The 17947-nt window shown below is 44.7% G+C and overlaps 1 protein-coding gene across 2 annotated transcripts in view; it reads right to left on the reverse strand.

The window, feature by feature from the left end:
• Window positions 1-17947, reverse strand: part of WARS1 (tryptophanyl-tRNA synthetase 1) — a 141257-nt gene that overhangs the window by 103951 nt on the left and 19359 nt on the right. For both annotated transcript variants that reach the window (XM_086937813.1, XM_086937812.1), the window contains exon 2: window positions 7825-8034. In XM_086937813.1, coding sequence (XP_086793939.1) covers window positions 7825-7938 — 114 coding nt within the window. In that variant the 5' untranslated portion in view covers window positions 7939-8034. The remainder of the gene's footprint in view (window positions 1-7824; window positions 8035-17947) is intronic.

Below are 17947 nucleotides of genomic sequence, written 5' to 3' on the forward strand. Positions count from 1 at the left end.
GATCCCAACTCCCTGGTCATCCCAGCTAAAATCCCCCTCCCCTCCAACCCTGCACCCAAGTAAAACTATCTGGAGTTCTCAAGAGCATCCTACAATTTTTTAATTGAAAGGCCCTACAATACAGATTCAGGTCCGATAGAGGTAGGCCACCTTTCAACAGCCTTCGCATCAATTTTTCCATGCAAGACTAGTCCGGCCCAAAAACCATATGAAGCTTGTTATTTCCCCCTGAATCCTACCTGTGCTCGATCTTGGAAATGTAAGGGGGATACAAATAAAAAGATACATCAGCTTGGGGAGTATCAACATTTTAATTAGATTCACTTACCCATAGATTGTCAATGGCGAATTCCTCCATCTGCCAAGTAACAGATCTACCTCTTTCACCACCATCCCTATGTTATGCGACAGGACCCGCCTCCAGGGGGTGGACAGTAACAATGCTCAGGTATTTGATCTAAGCCTGTATCTCCACAGTCCAGTCAGTAACGTTCCAACACAGAACCGCTAACTTGGAGTTATTCACTAGATACCCCGAAAAGGCCCCAAACTCCCCTGCTAGCCTTTCCAGTCTAGGAATAGACTGGACGGGTTCGATATATAAACTATGAGATCGTCTGCATACAGCGCAATCTTATTGTTGTAATACAGAGAATAGAAGGGGATTACCTAGCATCCCTTCTAATTAACCGGGTAACCGGTTCGATGTAAATGTTGGAGAGGAGACAGACAACCCTGCCTCGTGCCTCTACAAATTTCAAAACTCCTAGTCAATGAACCATTGAACAGAATTTGGGCTGACAAATTCTTGTACAGTCTCTTAAGGGTCAGAATCAAGCAAGGACTGAAACCCAATACTGCAGAAACTTCCCAGAAGTAAATCTAACATACTCAGTTGAATGCCTTGGCAGCATCTATTGTGACCACTACCAAGGGTATCGAGAGGGTAGTGGCCAGATCAATAGTTCCAATCAATTGTTGAGTTAGCTCATGAATCGGTCACTTTGGTACAACGCCCTTCTGATCTGGATGAATTAACTGAAGGGCTAGGCTAATATGGCAAATCTTCCGGCCAAAATGCTTGTAATAACCTAAGTCAGCTTTCAATAAAGAAACTGGCTGACAAGAATCAGCCTAGCTGGGATCTTTGGCAGGCCTTAAAATTAAGGAAACCGTGGCTTCTGTCCATGAGTCGGAAATCAGAGAATTTCCCACATATATGGTAATAAACAATGTCTCCCACATTGGTACAATATCTTCCTTTAATAACTTATAAAGCTATGGGGAATGCCATCAGGACCTGCTGCTTTCCCATTCTTAATATGTGATAAATGCTCCCTGTTTTCCTCCTTAGTAATCTGTGCCTCCAGTTACTCTACCAACGGAGGTCTCTACCCCCTCAACCATTCCTTGAGCCAAGTTAAATTAAGAAATACCTCTTTCTTATACAGTGCGGAAAAAAAGAGATACCAGGTGCCCCGGCATTTCCTCAACTTTTTAGAGATGTGACCCTGAGAGTTGACGACCAGCTCCTTGGTGGTATTTCTGGACCTCTCAGCTCTCACCTTCTATGCCAGTAACGCACCAGATCGCTCCCCATACTCAAAATGTCTCATTTACCTGGCCTTCCACCTTTCCTACACTTACATAACATGCTTTATTTTAAAGTTTGCCTGTGCGTCTTCCAGCTGCTTCAATACTCTTTCCTTATCCGATGGATTCTGCTCCATCCTCTGGCTGTTTTCTCTCTTCCAGAGTCGGATAGCGTACAGAGCATGAGGCAGGCATATCAGCGCGAAGGTTGCTGCATGGTCACAGAGGGGGTGGTGCTTCAGCCGAGCGCAGACATGGTGTGGTGCACGGACGCCTGGTCGAGCAGAGCTGAGCTCCGAGCTGTGGGGGCCACTTGGTGCGAGCTGCATGGGCCAGGGGGGGAGAGGAAGACTGCAGAGGCTGAGGAATGTGGAGCGGGCGGTAGGGAGTCCCACCCACACCGGGCAGCACTGCAGTGATGGGGCCCGCAATGAGGTACTTTACCCTCTTTCTGCTGCCACTTGCTGCCCCCTCCGGACAGCGGGCTAACCTTCGGTGTGAGCACACCACCACCACCACATCGGGGGAGTTGAAGCTCAGGTCGGGCTAGCCCCAGTTGCATGAGGGGAACCAGGAGAGGCACCAGTGGATACCAGAGCTAAGTGGAGCAGCTGGTTGTCACGCAGGAGGCCTGGTGAGGGAGAAGGGAGCCCAGGGAAGGAGATGAACTACACAGAGGGTAACCCTGCCAGGGAGTTGCACAGAGATGGCCGAGCTAGGTTTCAGTGCAGCCTACTGTCTCGTGCGCTTCTAAGCTACTCAAACCCTGCCAGGATGCCTTCGACCAGTGAACTCTCCAAGTCCCAACTTCAACCTACCATCTTTTAAAACCTACCACCGTTTTGGGCCATCCAACGCTTTGTCCTTGATTCACCAGCTGCCCGGGCCTGCTCAGACCACTTACTTCTACCACACCCCACACTCAGGCCCAAGCTGGGGCCCAAGACAGGTAAAAGATGGCGTGCTCGTGCCCCCCTCCAATTTGAATCAAAGCTACAAGACCATACAGAAGCGTATAGGGAGGGGCTGATCTGATCCAGCAGGTGCTCCAAAGTCCTCTAAAAGAGCTCTGTATTTTCCAAAACAGACTGAGGAACTGTGAAACTACCAGAACATTCTGATAATAACAACAAGCAACAAGCATTTGCAATGCAATAGGTCTCGCATTATGAAAGTTTGAGCTATTGGTCTTGTAAATGACAATTTTTTTATTTATGTGTTGGTTTTGAAAATAGCTAAATTAACAGCTTTGTTATTTACAATGCCAATAGTTATAACTTTCGCAAATGTGACACCTATAGCATTTGTAATGCAACAGGTTTTGTATTTACGTGACTTAGATGAATTGATATTACAAATAACAATGGCTTTTATTTTTTAAATAATTAATACTTAAATAAAAGTGATTGTAATTTAGAATGGCAATAGCTTAAACTTTTGTAAATAACTTTTGTGAAGATTATGTTCAGTGTATTTTATTGTGATGAAAATCCAAGAACAGAAGTGAAATATTAACATCTTTTTGTGACATTTGTAATAAAGCTTGAAACATTGAGAAAACATATTTGAACAAGTTGTTGTTGAATGGTTGCACAGATTGATGCTGTGATGGCGCGGAGTGATGTTGTGGTGGCGCTGAGTGATGCTGGGGTTGCGCTGAGTGATGCTGTGGTGGTGGTGAGTGATGATGTGGTGTCCCTGAGTGATGCTGTGGTGTTGCCGAGTGATGCTGTTCTTTTGCGATATACAGAGTGAGGGCAATAGATAGAGTGAGGGCGATAGATAGATAGGGTGAGGGCGATAGATAGATAGGGTGAGGGCGATAGATAGATTGTTGTGTGTGTCATTGTTGTGTGTGTTGTTGATGTTGTGTGAGGTTGAAGTTCTGTATGTGTTGTGTGTCCTGGTAAGCCACATACAAGTGGGCATGCAACATCTCCTCAGCGCAAGGCAAGCTTACGCAATGGAGAAACTCCTGGAAGTAAACCTCAAGAAAATTATAAACTATAACCAAAAGCAGTGGCAAGAAGAAACTCCCTGCCTGGTATCTGGGGACTACACAGTTCCAAACCACAACAATCTACAAGTACCTAGGCTTAGAAATCGACAAGAGGGCCAGTTCGCTATGCAGAAGGGGGAGATCAAAAGTAAAGGGATGGCGCTGGCTGCGACTCAGAAGTTGACAGGCCCATTACGGACACCCCTCCTCCAGGTAGCTCGATCAAAAATTCTACCAGCGATCACCTATGGAAGTGAAGCCCTGAGCGGCAGAGACGCTAAGACTCTAGAAAGGACTCATTCATAATTCCAAACAATTCTTCGGTGGCACATAATCGGTTAGAGTTTGGCCTAACAAAACAGTCCTTGGCAATGCAAAGTGCATTCCTTGTCTGCTGGCACAAGATCAGTAACGTAGCTGCCAACACCCTGAACCATCTTTTATGCAAAGAGCTGCAGCATCAAAGCACTTAGCCTGGCAGAAACATTCTTCAAAACTCTCTTACAAACACTGGGCTGTTGCAGGCCTGGGACATTCCAACCAGTCATAACATCTTTAAAAACGTGTTTGGAAATTAATAAAAAAAAGCCCCTCACTTATAGAAGACAAGGCCACTTTCCAAGTCCGCAGCCAAGCTTGGGTGAGGCTTGGATGACAATCAACAGCTACCGATCACTTACTCCTCAAAAATACTGTAGTCTAGGCTACTCAAGAAAGATGAAGGAAAAACTTTTAAAACACTGTCTGGGGATACTCCCATCAACTCTGCATCACCCGCCATGGCAAAGGTACATTTTTCTAAATGCTGTCGATTATGCGGCTTAGCAACAGAAGACTTCCCTACCTGCTCTGCAACTGCAGCAAGTTGAAGGATGAATGGATCCGACTGCTCAAAACTCAGTTCAACTCAAGAGAGGTTCGTACGCGGAGACAGGCAGTGATGGCCTGCTTCAGCGCAGAGTATCCGAAGCTTAACTGAAGGCTTGTAAAATTCCTTGAGCTAGTAGAAAATAAAATGCCAAGAGACAGCAAATATACTCTACCAGCAGCGGGCGTAGCTGCCTTGGAGGCAGGCAACCTCAAATCTGTAATCTACAACTGGGCTTGCAACCACTGCACTTTATTCCCCGTAACCCGACCTCTAAATTTAAACTCCTCCATGGACAGGACAAAGGGAAATATTTAGCTTGTTCTTATGAATGCACTGCACTTTTTGCACTTTCTACTATGCAAGGTAGAGTTGAACAGTGATAAATCGGCTTTCTCTTTAATAAACGGCTGCTCAATATGTTTTATCTTATGTGTAGTTTAATTGTATTTTCAAAAGCCAGACAGTCAATCCACAAACCAGCAGAGGCACACAGGATGGCTAAGCAAGAAAATACTCAATTTCTAAAAGTGGTATTTTCAAACACAGAACATAAAAATTATCTTTACATTCCGGGTCCAGGCATACTAAACTCCATTTCCCTATCTTGTTCCAATGGGAAGTTATGCTTATAGAATGTTATAAGCAAAACTCCCATTCTACCCTATGGGACAGATAGTCTTCCCATAGTGAACAAGCATTGGCATAGCCAGTAGGTCTCGCCTTTGGGATTTTGTGTTTAGTTATCCAGCACAATATCCTTGGTGCAACAACATCAAGTGTGGCATGACTGAACACTTATAAGGTCCCAAAGGCGAGACCTATTGGCTAAGCCAATGCTTGTTGGGTATGGAGCTGACAATGAACAGACCTATTGCATTTCACTAGTTAATCCCGGCAAGGCCAACTCCGCCATCCATCCTTCTGAGTTTGGTTTCTTCCGTACCATAAAACTGGATAACTCTTAACATTACATTGGATAATAGTACTGTTCCATTACTTACAGAAGCTAGACACGGCCATAATGCTTTATACACTGCTACATGAACCAAGTCATGCTTAATTTATTGTAGCCGGACATTCACCCATGGGGAGCCACCCCCGGTGGCCGACGTTTTCATTTAACTCTGCAAAGTCCTTCAGGATTTACAGGAGGTCTTACGTTTCAGACCAGTAGGGAGACAGCATCTAGTATCTCACTAATGTCACCGCTTTCTCCTCAGCAGTGCCTGAAATTGTATAGCACTCTGACATCTCTGGGTAAATAAAGTACGAGATACATAAAAACTTAAAAATAAATAAATACTAGGGAGCTCACAGAAATATAGTTTCAATGTTTGAGCCTCGCTCCTAATTACAAACACCACATTCCTTTCAGAAATCCTCAGGTTTTTTCATCCCACTTAACTCCCTGCACTGTGCACAACCCAATACAATATAAGCAAAAAACATTTAATCCTAAGACCGCACATGACATCCATATTTAGAAAGTGCTATGAGACTTTACGAATGGTGAGAAATCGCTATACAGATGCGCTAAACATAACGTATTGTATTATTCTGTGTTGAGGGGGAGATGCGAGGAGGAGGAAGGTGGAGACACACGGGTGGGGGAGGCGCGTTGGGAAGGGTGACAATGGTGGAGAGGGCGGCCCCTCCATCGCACAATAATAAGATCCCTTGCACCCCAGGAGGAGCTGCTTCGGCCCGGTCAATGCATGCTGCGACGGGTGTGGTGGGGTAGCAGGGCTGTGTGGGCATTTACTTTTCTTGAGCGGTGCCTTGGAGATGGCTTTGCGTCAGCGGCTAGGTTCCCCTGTGCAGGGGGTTTCAGGTTAGGGCTAATCTCCATGCAGCTGCCTAGTGTGGAAAATACATCTAGTGGAGAAAGCACCACTGCAAGAGAAAGTGGGGGCGTGGGAAAGGAGAAGATGGGCAAAGGATACTTCAGGTCGCTTCAGTGAGAACGGAAGTACTGGGCAAAAGCAAGATGCAGCATGGAAGACATAGGAGGAATGCTAGGTGTAGTATCTGCTAAGTTCCGAGGTCCGTGGATATCAAGGTCCAATCATGTTTTCCCCTTTGAATTCTGGGACTTGTAGTCCTGCTGTATAACGGGATAGGCAAGACAAGAAGTCACGGAATTAAAAAAAGAACGAGTGGTGCGCGTGCACGCGCTAGCGCCACAGTGAGCGATCTGTTTTCAATTATCGTGCCCGTATCTGGGCCCGATAATTGACAACAGATGTGGCCTGTGCGGGTAACCGTAAGCAATAGGCCGTGGGCGGAGCAAAGGCGGGATATGCACCCACCTTTGCCCAATTGCGTGCTGTGTTTCTTAGAAAGACGCACGCAAAGCCCAATAGCCTATTACACAAACAAAAACACACGCACAAGCGTGTGGTGAGCTATCGGAAGCCCTTACAGAAAGTCGAGCAGAGCAGCAAATGCGCGCTGCGCTCTGCTCGACCTAAAAAATAATTACACTGTACTTCACTACCAGGACATGCCACACACATCAGTACATCTCCTACCTTTAACATACTCAGCACCCTGCCCACAGGGATACCTTGGGCCTACCTCAGGGGTGACTTATATGTAAGAAAAGGGAAGATTGGGGCCTGGCAAGTGGGTGCACTTGCCAGGTCGACATGGCAGTTACAAACTGCGAGCAGACCCTGCAGTGGCAGGTCTGAGATACCTTTTCAGGGCTACTCATGTGGGTGGCACAATCAGCACTGCAGGCTCTCTAGTAGCATTTGATTTACAGGCCGTGGCACACTCAGTGCACTTTACTAGGGGCTCACCAGTTAATCAAATATGCCAATCCATAATAACAAATTACAACAGGAGCACTTGCACTTTAAAACTGAACAGCAGTGAGAAAGTGAGCAAAGACACTTCATCAGCAAAAAAACAGAGTCCCAATCGAGACGTCAGAAAGCAAAAAAGACAGGGAAACATGTTTAAAGATGCCAGGTCTAACAATGAACTTCAATTAAATAAATACATTTAAAAAATCACAATCCTTGAAAACAGCAGAGTACTCTAGGATTATAAGAAATAAAAGTGGGTAGCTGGTGTAAAAAGAATAGATTAATTAAGGTTTATTTTTTTCAGATAGTGGTGTATGAATCGCACGTGAATTCATGATCATTCCGGAATTATACATTTACTGTTTCAGTGCATTTAATTTTCAAGACCAGACTCGTTTCCCTTCAATTTTGTTTGTTAGTATTAATAACTTAAATATAAAAGTTAACATTGCAATATATGTTTTCAATGTATTTTTAGAGGTTTAAAATTAATTTAAAAAAGGAAGTTACATTACACATGCAGAATAGTTAGCACTCTTGAAAACTACCTTTGTTGCTTTCTCTGCTTTGAGTGACCGAACCTTTTCACCCTGTGCAGTCACTCTTTCAAACAGCTCTAATGGCGTTGTGGTAGCTGGTCCACCGTTTACGGAATCTGCCATGTTATTCTCTGCAGATGACTAAATCTTTCTTCTTCCAAAACTGAAGTACTTTCTTCACAGGATGATGGTACACAATCAACTGCTTCAAAGTGAGGACTGAAAAAGAAAAGAAGAAAAAGTGAGTGTGCAGGAAAACCTAGATAGGAGAAAATAATCTTTTGTGACTATGAGCACAGCTATGGGCCAAAAAAACACAAAACAAGTTATTCACCCCAGTGCTGAAAGCTATATATGGCATGTCATCATATTTTCTCAACTGATCGAACACCCCAAAAAAACTCGCCATCAATCAATCAAATAAACTTTATTCGGTTTCACAAAAGTAAACCATAAAAGTTACAGAAGAATCCAAAATACAATAAAACATGATTACATTGAATAATATGCCATAATATATATATATATATATATATATATATATATATATATATATATATATATAATATATAAAGGAAACCCAAAACTTCCCCTGCTAGTCTAGTCAAAAGCAATAAAAAGTCTAGAAACAAAACTGACCACAACCCCCTAAGTTTAGTATTACCCAATAAGGGTCGGCTTGTCCACCTCGTCCTAAAAGTTCTTAAAGGATCCTCAGTTATATTTAAGAATCTAGACATGCCCTGGTTCCTACAGTGGATTTTGAATAGCCACAATAAAATATATACAGTACTCCTTCAACCTCTTTAGGATAGGAACTAAAAAATGCCTACGAGGAATCACAAAAAACGTACAGAAGAGCACAAAGTGTAGCAAATCCTGTGGAGACGTTCCGTCGCAGCCACAAGGTGCCAACAATTGTCCTCTACTACACCCTCTTGCCCTGGCAAACAAGAGGTGGAAAAGATTCTTACAAAACCTGGTTAATAAAAATTGCTCATAAGTGGATAAAGACCCCAGAAGATATGGTTCAGTAGATGTGGTCGTTTTGAGCGTTAAATAAAATCGAACGCTAGGTTTCTGCAGTTCCCGCTCGTCTCTTTCCAATTTTCTTAAGGTGAGAAAGGAATCCCCGATTGTCTCCACGTCCTTCTGTACAATAGTTTCAGGGTTAGAGTATAATTCACCATGTCCTAACCCTTCAAGGCTATTTTTAACACCTTGGCTGCTAGAGGTCCCCCCCCCCCCCCCACCCCCCCCCCCCCCCCCCCCCCCGGTGCTGCACTTGCAGATTTACCATTGTTCATGACGAGCTCAGCTCGTCATCAGCACAGCTCAACCGTGCCTCATGACGAGCTGAGCATCGAAGGAGTTAATATATTTGAGCCAGGGAATTCGGGACACATTATCAAGAGCCATACACTCTTTTAAAATCACATGGTTAAGAGTTAATGCCTCATTCAGCCAACATTTCAGCTAAAACACAAGGGGGCGTAATGCCAAGATGTCGCTTAAATAGGGGGCCCCCAGTTCCTCATGGGCTGCCAGGTTAGACAAACCACGAAAAACACACAGCAGGTGCTTCAAGAAAGTATTCCTGGCCACCTGAAGGGAATCCGCAGAAAAATATCCCCAAATGTTGCTACCATAGCCACACTTTATGCTTGGTAGATTTTTAGAATGGCTGCAATTGGTCTCTTCCCTAGTTTGGAAGCAAAATTAAATATGGCCGCATTCACCCGGAACAAATCCCCCTTTTTAGGTTTCGCCTGGCCGAAGGCTGCGCACTTGTGCGCAGCTTTTCGGCGCAGGTGAAATCTTTTGTTTACAATATGGGCTTCAGGAACGTCCCCCGGCTCCCATTGGCTAGCTCCATAAATGGAGGCTAGCCATTGGGAGCCGGATCTGTCCGTCAAGGCCGGACCAGATTCGGGGGCGTTCCCGCGATTTTTCCCCTCTCCACCCACTTCTGTTCGTCATCGCGGCGGTGGGTGTGTGTTATTTTTTTTTTGGGAGTCGGCCTGTTTTTTTCCTTTTACAAGTGTCTGTTGTTGGAGTTGGCTGCAAGATTCGAGTTCCCACGAAGCGAGCAGGTAAGGAGCATTTTGTTTATAAATGTGTTTTCACTTTGTAAGTTTACGTATTTTGACGTTTTCGCTCTTAATGTATTTTTTCTGTTTGCTTTTGTTTTCATCCCGTTCCCGCCCCCCTCCCCTCGACCGCCAACGGAGGAAGCCTTCCCGACCCCCCTCCCGCTGTCCGTTCCCGCCCCCCAATGGAGGAAGCCTTCCCGACCCCCCCTCCCGCTGTCCGTTACCGCCCCCCCCCCCCCCCCGACCGCCAACGGAGGAGACACAGCCTCAGGTATAAATAAAAGGATGTGCTGCCACTTGGGCCGGAGACCCAGCAGTCCACCAGTGTACATACGCCGTTATTTTTTTGCTGTTCCTGGCTCCAACCACTCCCTGCATCCGAGGGCCGTGCATACTACATTGGCGAACAGGATAAAAGTTCCTCAGTACGTGCCATCAATGCACTGCAATCCTCCCTGTATGGGCACGTACCCCGACAACCACACCACAGCATTTCATCAACTACGTGTAGGTTGAGACAGCTGGGCTGAGCTGCCCACGGTGAACACTGAAGCGGGCCAGACTGCTCTCAACTTTGAGCCAGTGCAGTGCACTGTGTCTGAGCAGTTTCCGCCACTGTTTGATGAGCCAAAGGAATCGCCGGACACTGGAGTACAGGTATCACGAGGCCTGGTGTACGGTACTTTTGCTGAGGCCAAGCAACACCATCTCCAGCGCATATCAGAGCCATACAGACATACTCCTAATTTGTGTCTCAAATGATGTGGCTGCCCCCCCCCCCCACCCGCAGCACTCATTTCAGACCCCCCCTCCACACTTAGCTCCCCATGAGTGGCTTGGTGTTTGGGCAGATATTTTTCGGGCCTGATAAAAGTCTTCCCGCCTGGGTCAGACCTGACCATTACCACCCGGCATTGGGGAAAACCTGTACTGCCCTTCCTCAAGCTTGAGAGACACGCATGGGTTCCCCCCCCCCCCGTCACCCAGGTCCTTGGCGTTTCTGCCTTTGACTGAGTTTAGTCGCCCCACTTGTAGAAGTACTTGAACTATCCATCTACAAAACAGATCCCCCTCATCTTGCGCCAGCGTTAACTTTTATTAATTGTGGTGACCGTTGTTAGGTTGTGCTTAGTGCAAACCTTCAGACCACCACCGTTGAGTAAAGCCTCAGGTCATGTGAAAGGCATGGAACACAAGACATCTGCACCTCCCACTGCGGTCAGAGCTTCCAGACTCCTGGGCCATAAAGGAGAGCAGGCACTTTCATACCCAACACAGCTGGGAGCAGTGTGTGTGTGTGTGTGTGTGTGTGTGTGGTGTCTGTGTCAGCATGTATGTGTGGACGAATGGCTGTGTATGTGTATGGGAAGTTTTTTATGACAAGTGGATTTGTGGTTGCTTCTATGTGTGATTGTGTGCGTTTGTGTTCCTAACAGTATGTCTGAGAGTGAATATGTGACTGTGTGTGAGGGACAGGTGTCTAATGAATGGACGTGTGACCATGTGTGTGTGATTGATAGTTTAATGACAGGTGGGCATGAGACTGCTGGTGTTTGCTGTATGTGTATGTGTGAGAGTTAACATGCAGCAATGTGTGTGTATGGTTGCATGTGCGACGAATGGGTGTGTAGCTTCATGTGTGTGTTTGACAGTGTTGCCACGAGTCAACGTGATGTTAATTGTGTGACATTGGCAGTTTCTGTTGCCTGCTGTTGGTGGACCTGAGTAGCGCTTGGAGATTGGAACTTTCCCTTGATCTATGTCTTATTTATACCATCTACTTGCAGAATAATAGATCCACTTCCTTGTCTCCGTCAGGAGAATTTATTCAAAATCAATAAGAGAAAATAAATGTATATTTTAAATGTAAAACTCAAGTAAGTAAGCTTCATTCATCAAGGGCAAAGGCGTACCGCAGTCCTCCTGACATCCCACTCCGGCTATCAGCCTCTTCACAAATCCTCTTCCTGTCTTTCTTGTTAGGTCCCTCTTTCTGCCACTCACTCCTTTGCACTTTTCCCTGCACCCTCTCGTCTGTTTATCTTCCATCACTTTTCCTATTAATCCTTTGCGACACTCCCTCTGTTCTTTATATCACTATTACATCTATTTCTTGTCTCTAATTTCCTCAAACTCATTATCTTTTGCTACTCCTAAATGTATGCTCCCCAGCACACTACCCCTTTCTTTCGCCCCCTCTCTCTTTCATCTATTTCTAAAGTCACATTTATATCACTTTGTCCTATTTACTGTTTTTCATATCCCCATATCCCTTTTTTCTATATTAACCTTTCCACAAGCTTTCTATTTCTACTGCTCACTTTTACTTGCAATAGAGAAATATTACTGAACTAAATGTGTATATTCTGTTAATATCTCATATCAGCATGAAGGAGGGGTTAGAGAGCCCGACAGCATTTTCATTTAATGGTTTATGAGTTTACATCATCGTCTACGTAGCCTTTCAGGAGCTAATATTCACATCTATAACAATCATCTGAGAGCCTACATAATGCATGGAACTGGCAATAATAGAAGCCATCCTTGCTGACAATTAGTGTTCAGACAAATGAACTCAGTTTGGGATTTTGTTGGCTGACATCATGATTTTTGCAACATTTCAGGAGCTTACATTCGCATAGATTTGGACTTACGTTATTAATTATTCAGCATTTCCGGAGCTTAGATTGTCATGGATCAAAGAATTTTAAAGCATCATTTGGGATCAGTAATCAAATTACCTATTTCAGTTTCAAGTCCTGTTAGTGTCACATGAGACTAGAGGAGAGAAGCAAAGGCATTTCTGTAGAAGGTGATTCTTCAGGCACCTTATGGTGGTTGAACGAGTGGTCTAGTCTTAAAGCGAAGGTTAGGGATATTCATAACTCTGGAGCCTCAGCCGAGAATCTGAATTTATAGGTAATAATTACGTATGCTTCTTCTCAACCTTATATGGCCATGTTTTGGGATTTTATCCTATGGTTAAATATTTTTGTGCTTAAATATGTGGTAAAGGTACACCATGCATGATTTGCCTTTTCAGAAGTCCATGCTACACATTTAAACAGAAAAAAGGAAAACATTTACTAGTGACTTCCATACACTATGGGCCAGCTGTACGTATACATTTACTGGTCACAAACCTCGGCGATTTGGTAAATTCAGTGGGCGTTTACTTTTTTTTTTTGCAGCCGCATATTTTACTCCCGTTCCCGCCCCCCCTCCCGCTGTCCGTGAGCCACCCCCCCTCCCGCTGTCCGTGAACCCGTCCCCCCTCCCGCTGTCCGTGTGCCCGTCCCCCCTCCCGCTGTCCGTGTGCCCGTCCCCCCTCCCGCTATTCGTGAGCCCGTGTGTAAATGCATCGTAAATGCTTGTTTATGTGTGCGTTTGGGTTTACATGCGCTTCCGTCTTTGTGCGTGTATGTGTATTTCTAAGCACACAAGATGAGAGGTACGGTAAGGGTCTATTTTAATGTCTGTGCACCTTCCATCAAAACACCGGACCAGTTTGATGCTTAATCGAGGGATTTTCAGTGACTGCCCAACTCTAAATCAGGTTGAGTCTCCTTCGCTGGCACCAGCAAGGAGCAAAATAACATGAAAACATGCCATGATAAGTGACTTCAACTCAAAATGTTGCGGAATTCACCAGTGCTCCTCAAATTTATCAAAACAGTCTGGCTCTGTGTGTGTGTGTGTGTGCGGCTGGCTGTGTGTGTGTGTGTGTGTGCGGCTGGCTGTGTGTGTGTGTGTGTGTGTGTGCGGCTGGCTCTGTGTGTGTGTGTGCGGCTGGCTCTGTGTGTGTGTGTGCGGCTGGCTCTGTGTGTGTGTGTGCGGCTGGCTCTGTGTGTGTGTGGCTGGCTCTGTGTGTGTGTGGGTGTGCGGCTGGCTCTGTGTGTGTGTGGGTGTGCGGCTGGCTCTGTGTGTGTGCCTTTGTATGTGTGTGTGTGTGTGGCTCTGTGTGTATGTGTGGGTGCAAATGCAATAGGTCTCACATTTGTGAGAGATTTAGCTAATGACAATGTAAATGACAATGCCATTTATTTATCTGTTTTCAAAACCAACACATAAATGCAAATGTTGCCATTTACAATGCCAATAGCTCTAACTTTTCCAAAGGCGAAACCATTGCATTGTAAATGCTTGTTCCTACTTACTTGAGGCCTCAATTTTAACTGGTCATCCATAAGGACCCAGAGGTAGGAAAATATGGTGGTGCGAGGGACTACAGCGGGGCCAACCCTAAATTGAAAACTTTTCTTTGGACGAGACCCCACCTGTATTACATAAGAGTTCGAATTATTAACAGATAGGTCCCCGTCCAACATAAATTTGGAAAAAGCATCTAACAAGGATTGCAGGCCTCTAGCGGTCCTTGATAAAAGGACTGATTCATCCGCATATAGGAGGACGGGAAGACCACGTCGCCCTACATATGGATAATCTAACCACGCGGCTCTTAACACTCTATCAAGATCATTGATGTAAAGATTAAACAAGAATGGGGCCAGGATACATCCTTGCCGTACTCCACTCCTGATACATCTATCTGCCTTTGTCAGGAGTAAAATTTCAACATTTCTTAGTATGAGAAAAGATTAGAGAAGAGTTGTTGAAAACCCATAAAACATGCAAGTTAGTAGGTTTAAACAGACTCCAAAGAGCATTCTAACTCTGGAACTATTGCTTACCACTACCGTCAGCCCCAGGATGTAGATCAGCGGAAACGTGAAAACATAAGGAGATTGCAAGTATTCAAACACTACTATGGTATGAGCCCTGGCATGATCAGAGAGTCTTGCTGCCATAATTTGTCGCCACACTACATGGCACAAAAGGGACAAGTGGATTTTGTTACAAGACAAGCAGATTTATGAAGCAACCTGCCCCATGGACAAATAGATATATTATTAAATTCCACACCCCAGCATTAGAAAACGTTATGTGCAACCTTACTTGATATGGCAAGTAATTCTGTTTGAAGGGCTATCTATAGTATCTCTGTGTGATGTGTGTGGGAGGTAGAATACAGGATGAGAGTGTTCCGTGGTTTAGAGGGTATCACTGGGAGATAGTAAGAACAATGATTAGAAACATACACAAGAGAGAAAAAAAACACAGAACATGGAGCATAGAGGGCTGGAGGAGAAGCATATGGGTGATAGAGAGGAGCAAGGAGCGTAGGAGAAAGCGAAGAACATGTGGAAACAGCTGGAAAATATATGTGTTCTGACGGAGTGCTTAACCAAAGTGTGCAGTGGAATCATAGAAGCAATCCAGTCGGAGAGATTGCAAAGAGGCCATACTCCAGGGGAGGAACAAACACAAGATAGACAACCTGGAACACATTAAGCCCTTGAATAAGAAGCAAGCAAATGAGGGACCATAGGGTCAACCAATGGTAAGCAATAGGAGGGCTGTAAAGCTCTGTACGTTTTTGGTATCCTCACAATAGGTCTTTTGCAACCAGACATCTTACGGTGTCCTATAGGCTCGACCCAAAATGCAGGTGGGGCAATCTCCATTCCAGTGCCCTGTACAAGCGGGTCGTCTGTTCGCCATAACTGTACTATTTTCTTGATGGACAAAAGATTTCCAGTGCATGAGTGAGGTGGCATCCTAAGTCTTCACTAAGCAACACAAGGGCAGTGGCCACCTTCTTATGCCAGAACAGGAGTGTCTGTAAAAAGAACTATTTATGTTCAATGAAAATCATTCCGAGCTACTATTATTATTAGTGTTGTAATAGTTATGGCATCTGTGAAAAATTGTATTTGGGGATAACATATGCAAGATAATGAGCAGTGATCACCTCGGTTCATCAGGCAGGATTGCAAACAGTAATATAAACAAGCATTTGCAATGTAAGAGGTCTCGCATTTGGAAATATTAGAGCTATTGGCACTGTGAATGATAAAGTATTTTATCTATGTCTTTGCCTTTGAGATATTGTAAGTGTTTAGCCATGCAGCATGTTATCCATTACTTTTGCCAACACCCACAGATCGGGAGGTACACTGCAGACGGCACATTGCTTAACATACTAGAGCAGAAGCGTGCTCAGTGTACGAAGATGTGCCTTTAAAGAGTCTGCAATGGCACCAATCCACCACTAGATTTTTTATTTTATTTAAGAGGTTTTATATAGCGCTAGCCAGACCCGAGGGTATCGGAGCGCTTTACAACAAGTAGGGGAGAAAAACACACAAAAGAGGGACAGGAAAGCGTAAGTGATCAAAAGTTCCAGTGTGATGTGCGTCCGAGGAGCACATTGAGGTAGAGTGGTTCCGAGGTAGTTTCGATCCGCGGGTAAAGTTCTGAGCTCCGTCTCCCTCCGGGAGTGGAGGAGAGTAAGGTGTTAAGTGGCGTGGATGAGGATGGGGATGTTGGAGCAATTGGCTTTTGGCAGCAGGCTGTCGGCTTGTGCACTTCGGATTTCAGTTTGGGAAGGTACAGTTGAGGTACAAGTCTTTTAAGAGTCTTTTGAATTTCATGAAGGAGGGAGTTGTCCTGATGTCAACCGGGATGGCGTTCCATATTTTGCAAGGGAGACGCTTCACTACTAGGTGTCTCTTCTGGATAAACTTAGTTTGCTTGGTATTACATTACGGTCGCTGACATGTGAAAAATGTTTAAACTGAAGCGTTTCAAAAAACATTACAGTTAGTAGTTAACCCAACCACAAAGTAAAATGCATTACAGTGGATGCAGTTTTAAAATGTATAAAGTGAAGTGCTTGAAAATAAATTACAGGTGGGGGAAGTATAAAAGCATGTCACGGTACACCCAATGTCTGATTAAAGTTCACAGGAAAGTCTGTAAAAATGCGTTATAGTCAGCAGGGTCGCGAAGCCTGAATATCCACTACTCTGTTAGCACGCAGAGTCCCTGCCTAGACATATTCCAGATAGCTACGTGGGTGTCTCTCCATACGGTCATGAAGCAAGATTGTGTGGACAGTCAGATTTATGCACGCTCACTCCTGCAGGACTTTCCAATCTGAGTCATGCAGGACCCGCCTCCTAATAGGTACTGCATTAGTATCTATTCAGAAGCTGAAGAATCTGTGGCTCTATCAGAAGAACAAGCTCCTCTCTTTCAGTAATGCTCTTTCGCATAGAGACTATCTAGCCGCAAATTCCCCACCGACCAACCCATCCTCCTTATCAAGCGATTGGGCCTTCCATTAATAAGATCCCAAGTCCAGGACTCTGCACATTGGTCGCACCAATTTGCTTTAGGGAGTCTGCATCTGGAGGCGCGGCAGTTCTTGAAAGCATTTGACAGCATGCAGAGGGTGGCACCTACATAGGTTCTGCATTTCATTGCTGGAGACAAATGGCGTCAGTGTGGAGCTGCACGTGCCAACTACAAGCATGCAGAGGAACTGCTTTAAAGTTTTTGGATGAAGTCTGGCACGTAGGGAATATTGAAAAGGTGAGGAATCTGCAGACAGATATAGTTTCTAATAGAAAGTGCATTACCAAAGGTAAATAACTTGTTCACTAAAATGTGCAGAGGTGAATCAGGAACTCAACAAATGGTAATAACAGGCTACGGAATCAATGGACAAGGGTAACAGGTGGGCTTCAATGGTACGGAGGAGCAGAGGGAGGAAAAAAAAGAAATTGGTATGTGTAGGTGGGTGAGAGAAATATACCCAGTCCTCCGTTTATCAGTGAGGAAAAGTAAAATATATTGTAACCATTTTGAGAAGGAGGAAAACAGAAGGGCAAAAAACAAGAAATGTGTCACTATAAGATAGCTTTTAAATGCTATGAAGGATAAAAAGGTATGAAAAACAAAAAGCAAATAAACATAAAAGCTAAAAATGTTGCAAAAATGAAACTTCCGAGCGGGAAGAACGAGCAAAATGATAAGCATGTACTGCACAGAAGCCACAAAAGCAATGGAGAAGGCAAAAGAATGTAGGAAGAGGGAAATAAACACAATAGCAGCGGAACCAGGAGTGTGACCAAAAGTGTGTTTCAGAAATAAATTAGTAAGGATGACAGGCTACGGAAGCAACAGAGCAGGGC

This window comes from Lissotriton vulgaris, chromosome 9 (genome assembly GCF_964263255.1).
Source record: "Lissotriton vulgaris chromosome 9, aLisVul1.2, whole genome shotgun sequence".
Classification (NCBI taxonomy): Eukaryota; Metazoa; Chordata; class Amphibia; order Caudata; family Salamandridae; genus Lissotriton; species Lissotriton vulgaris.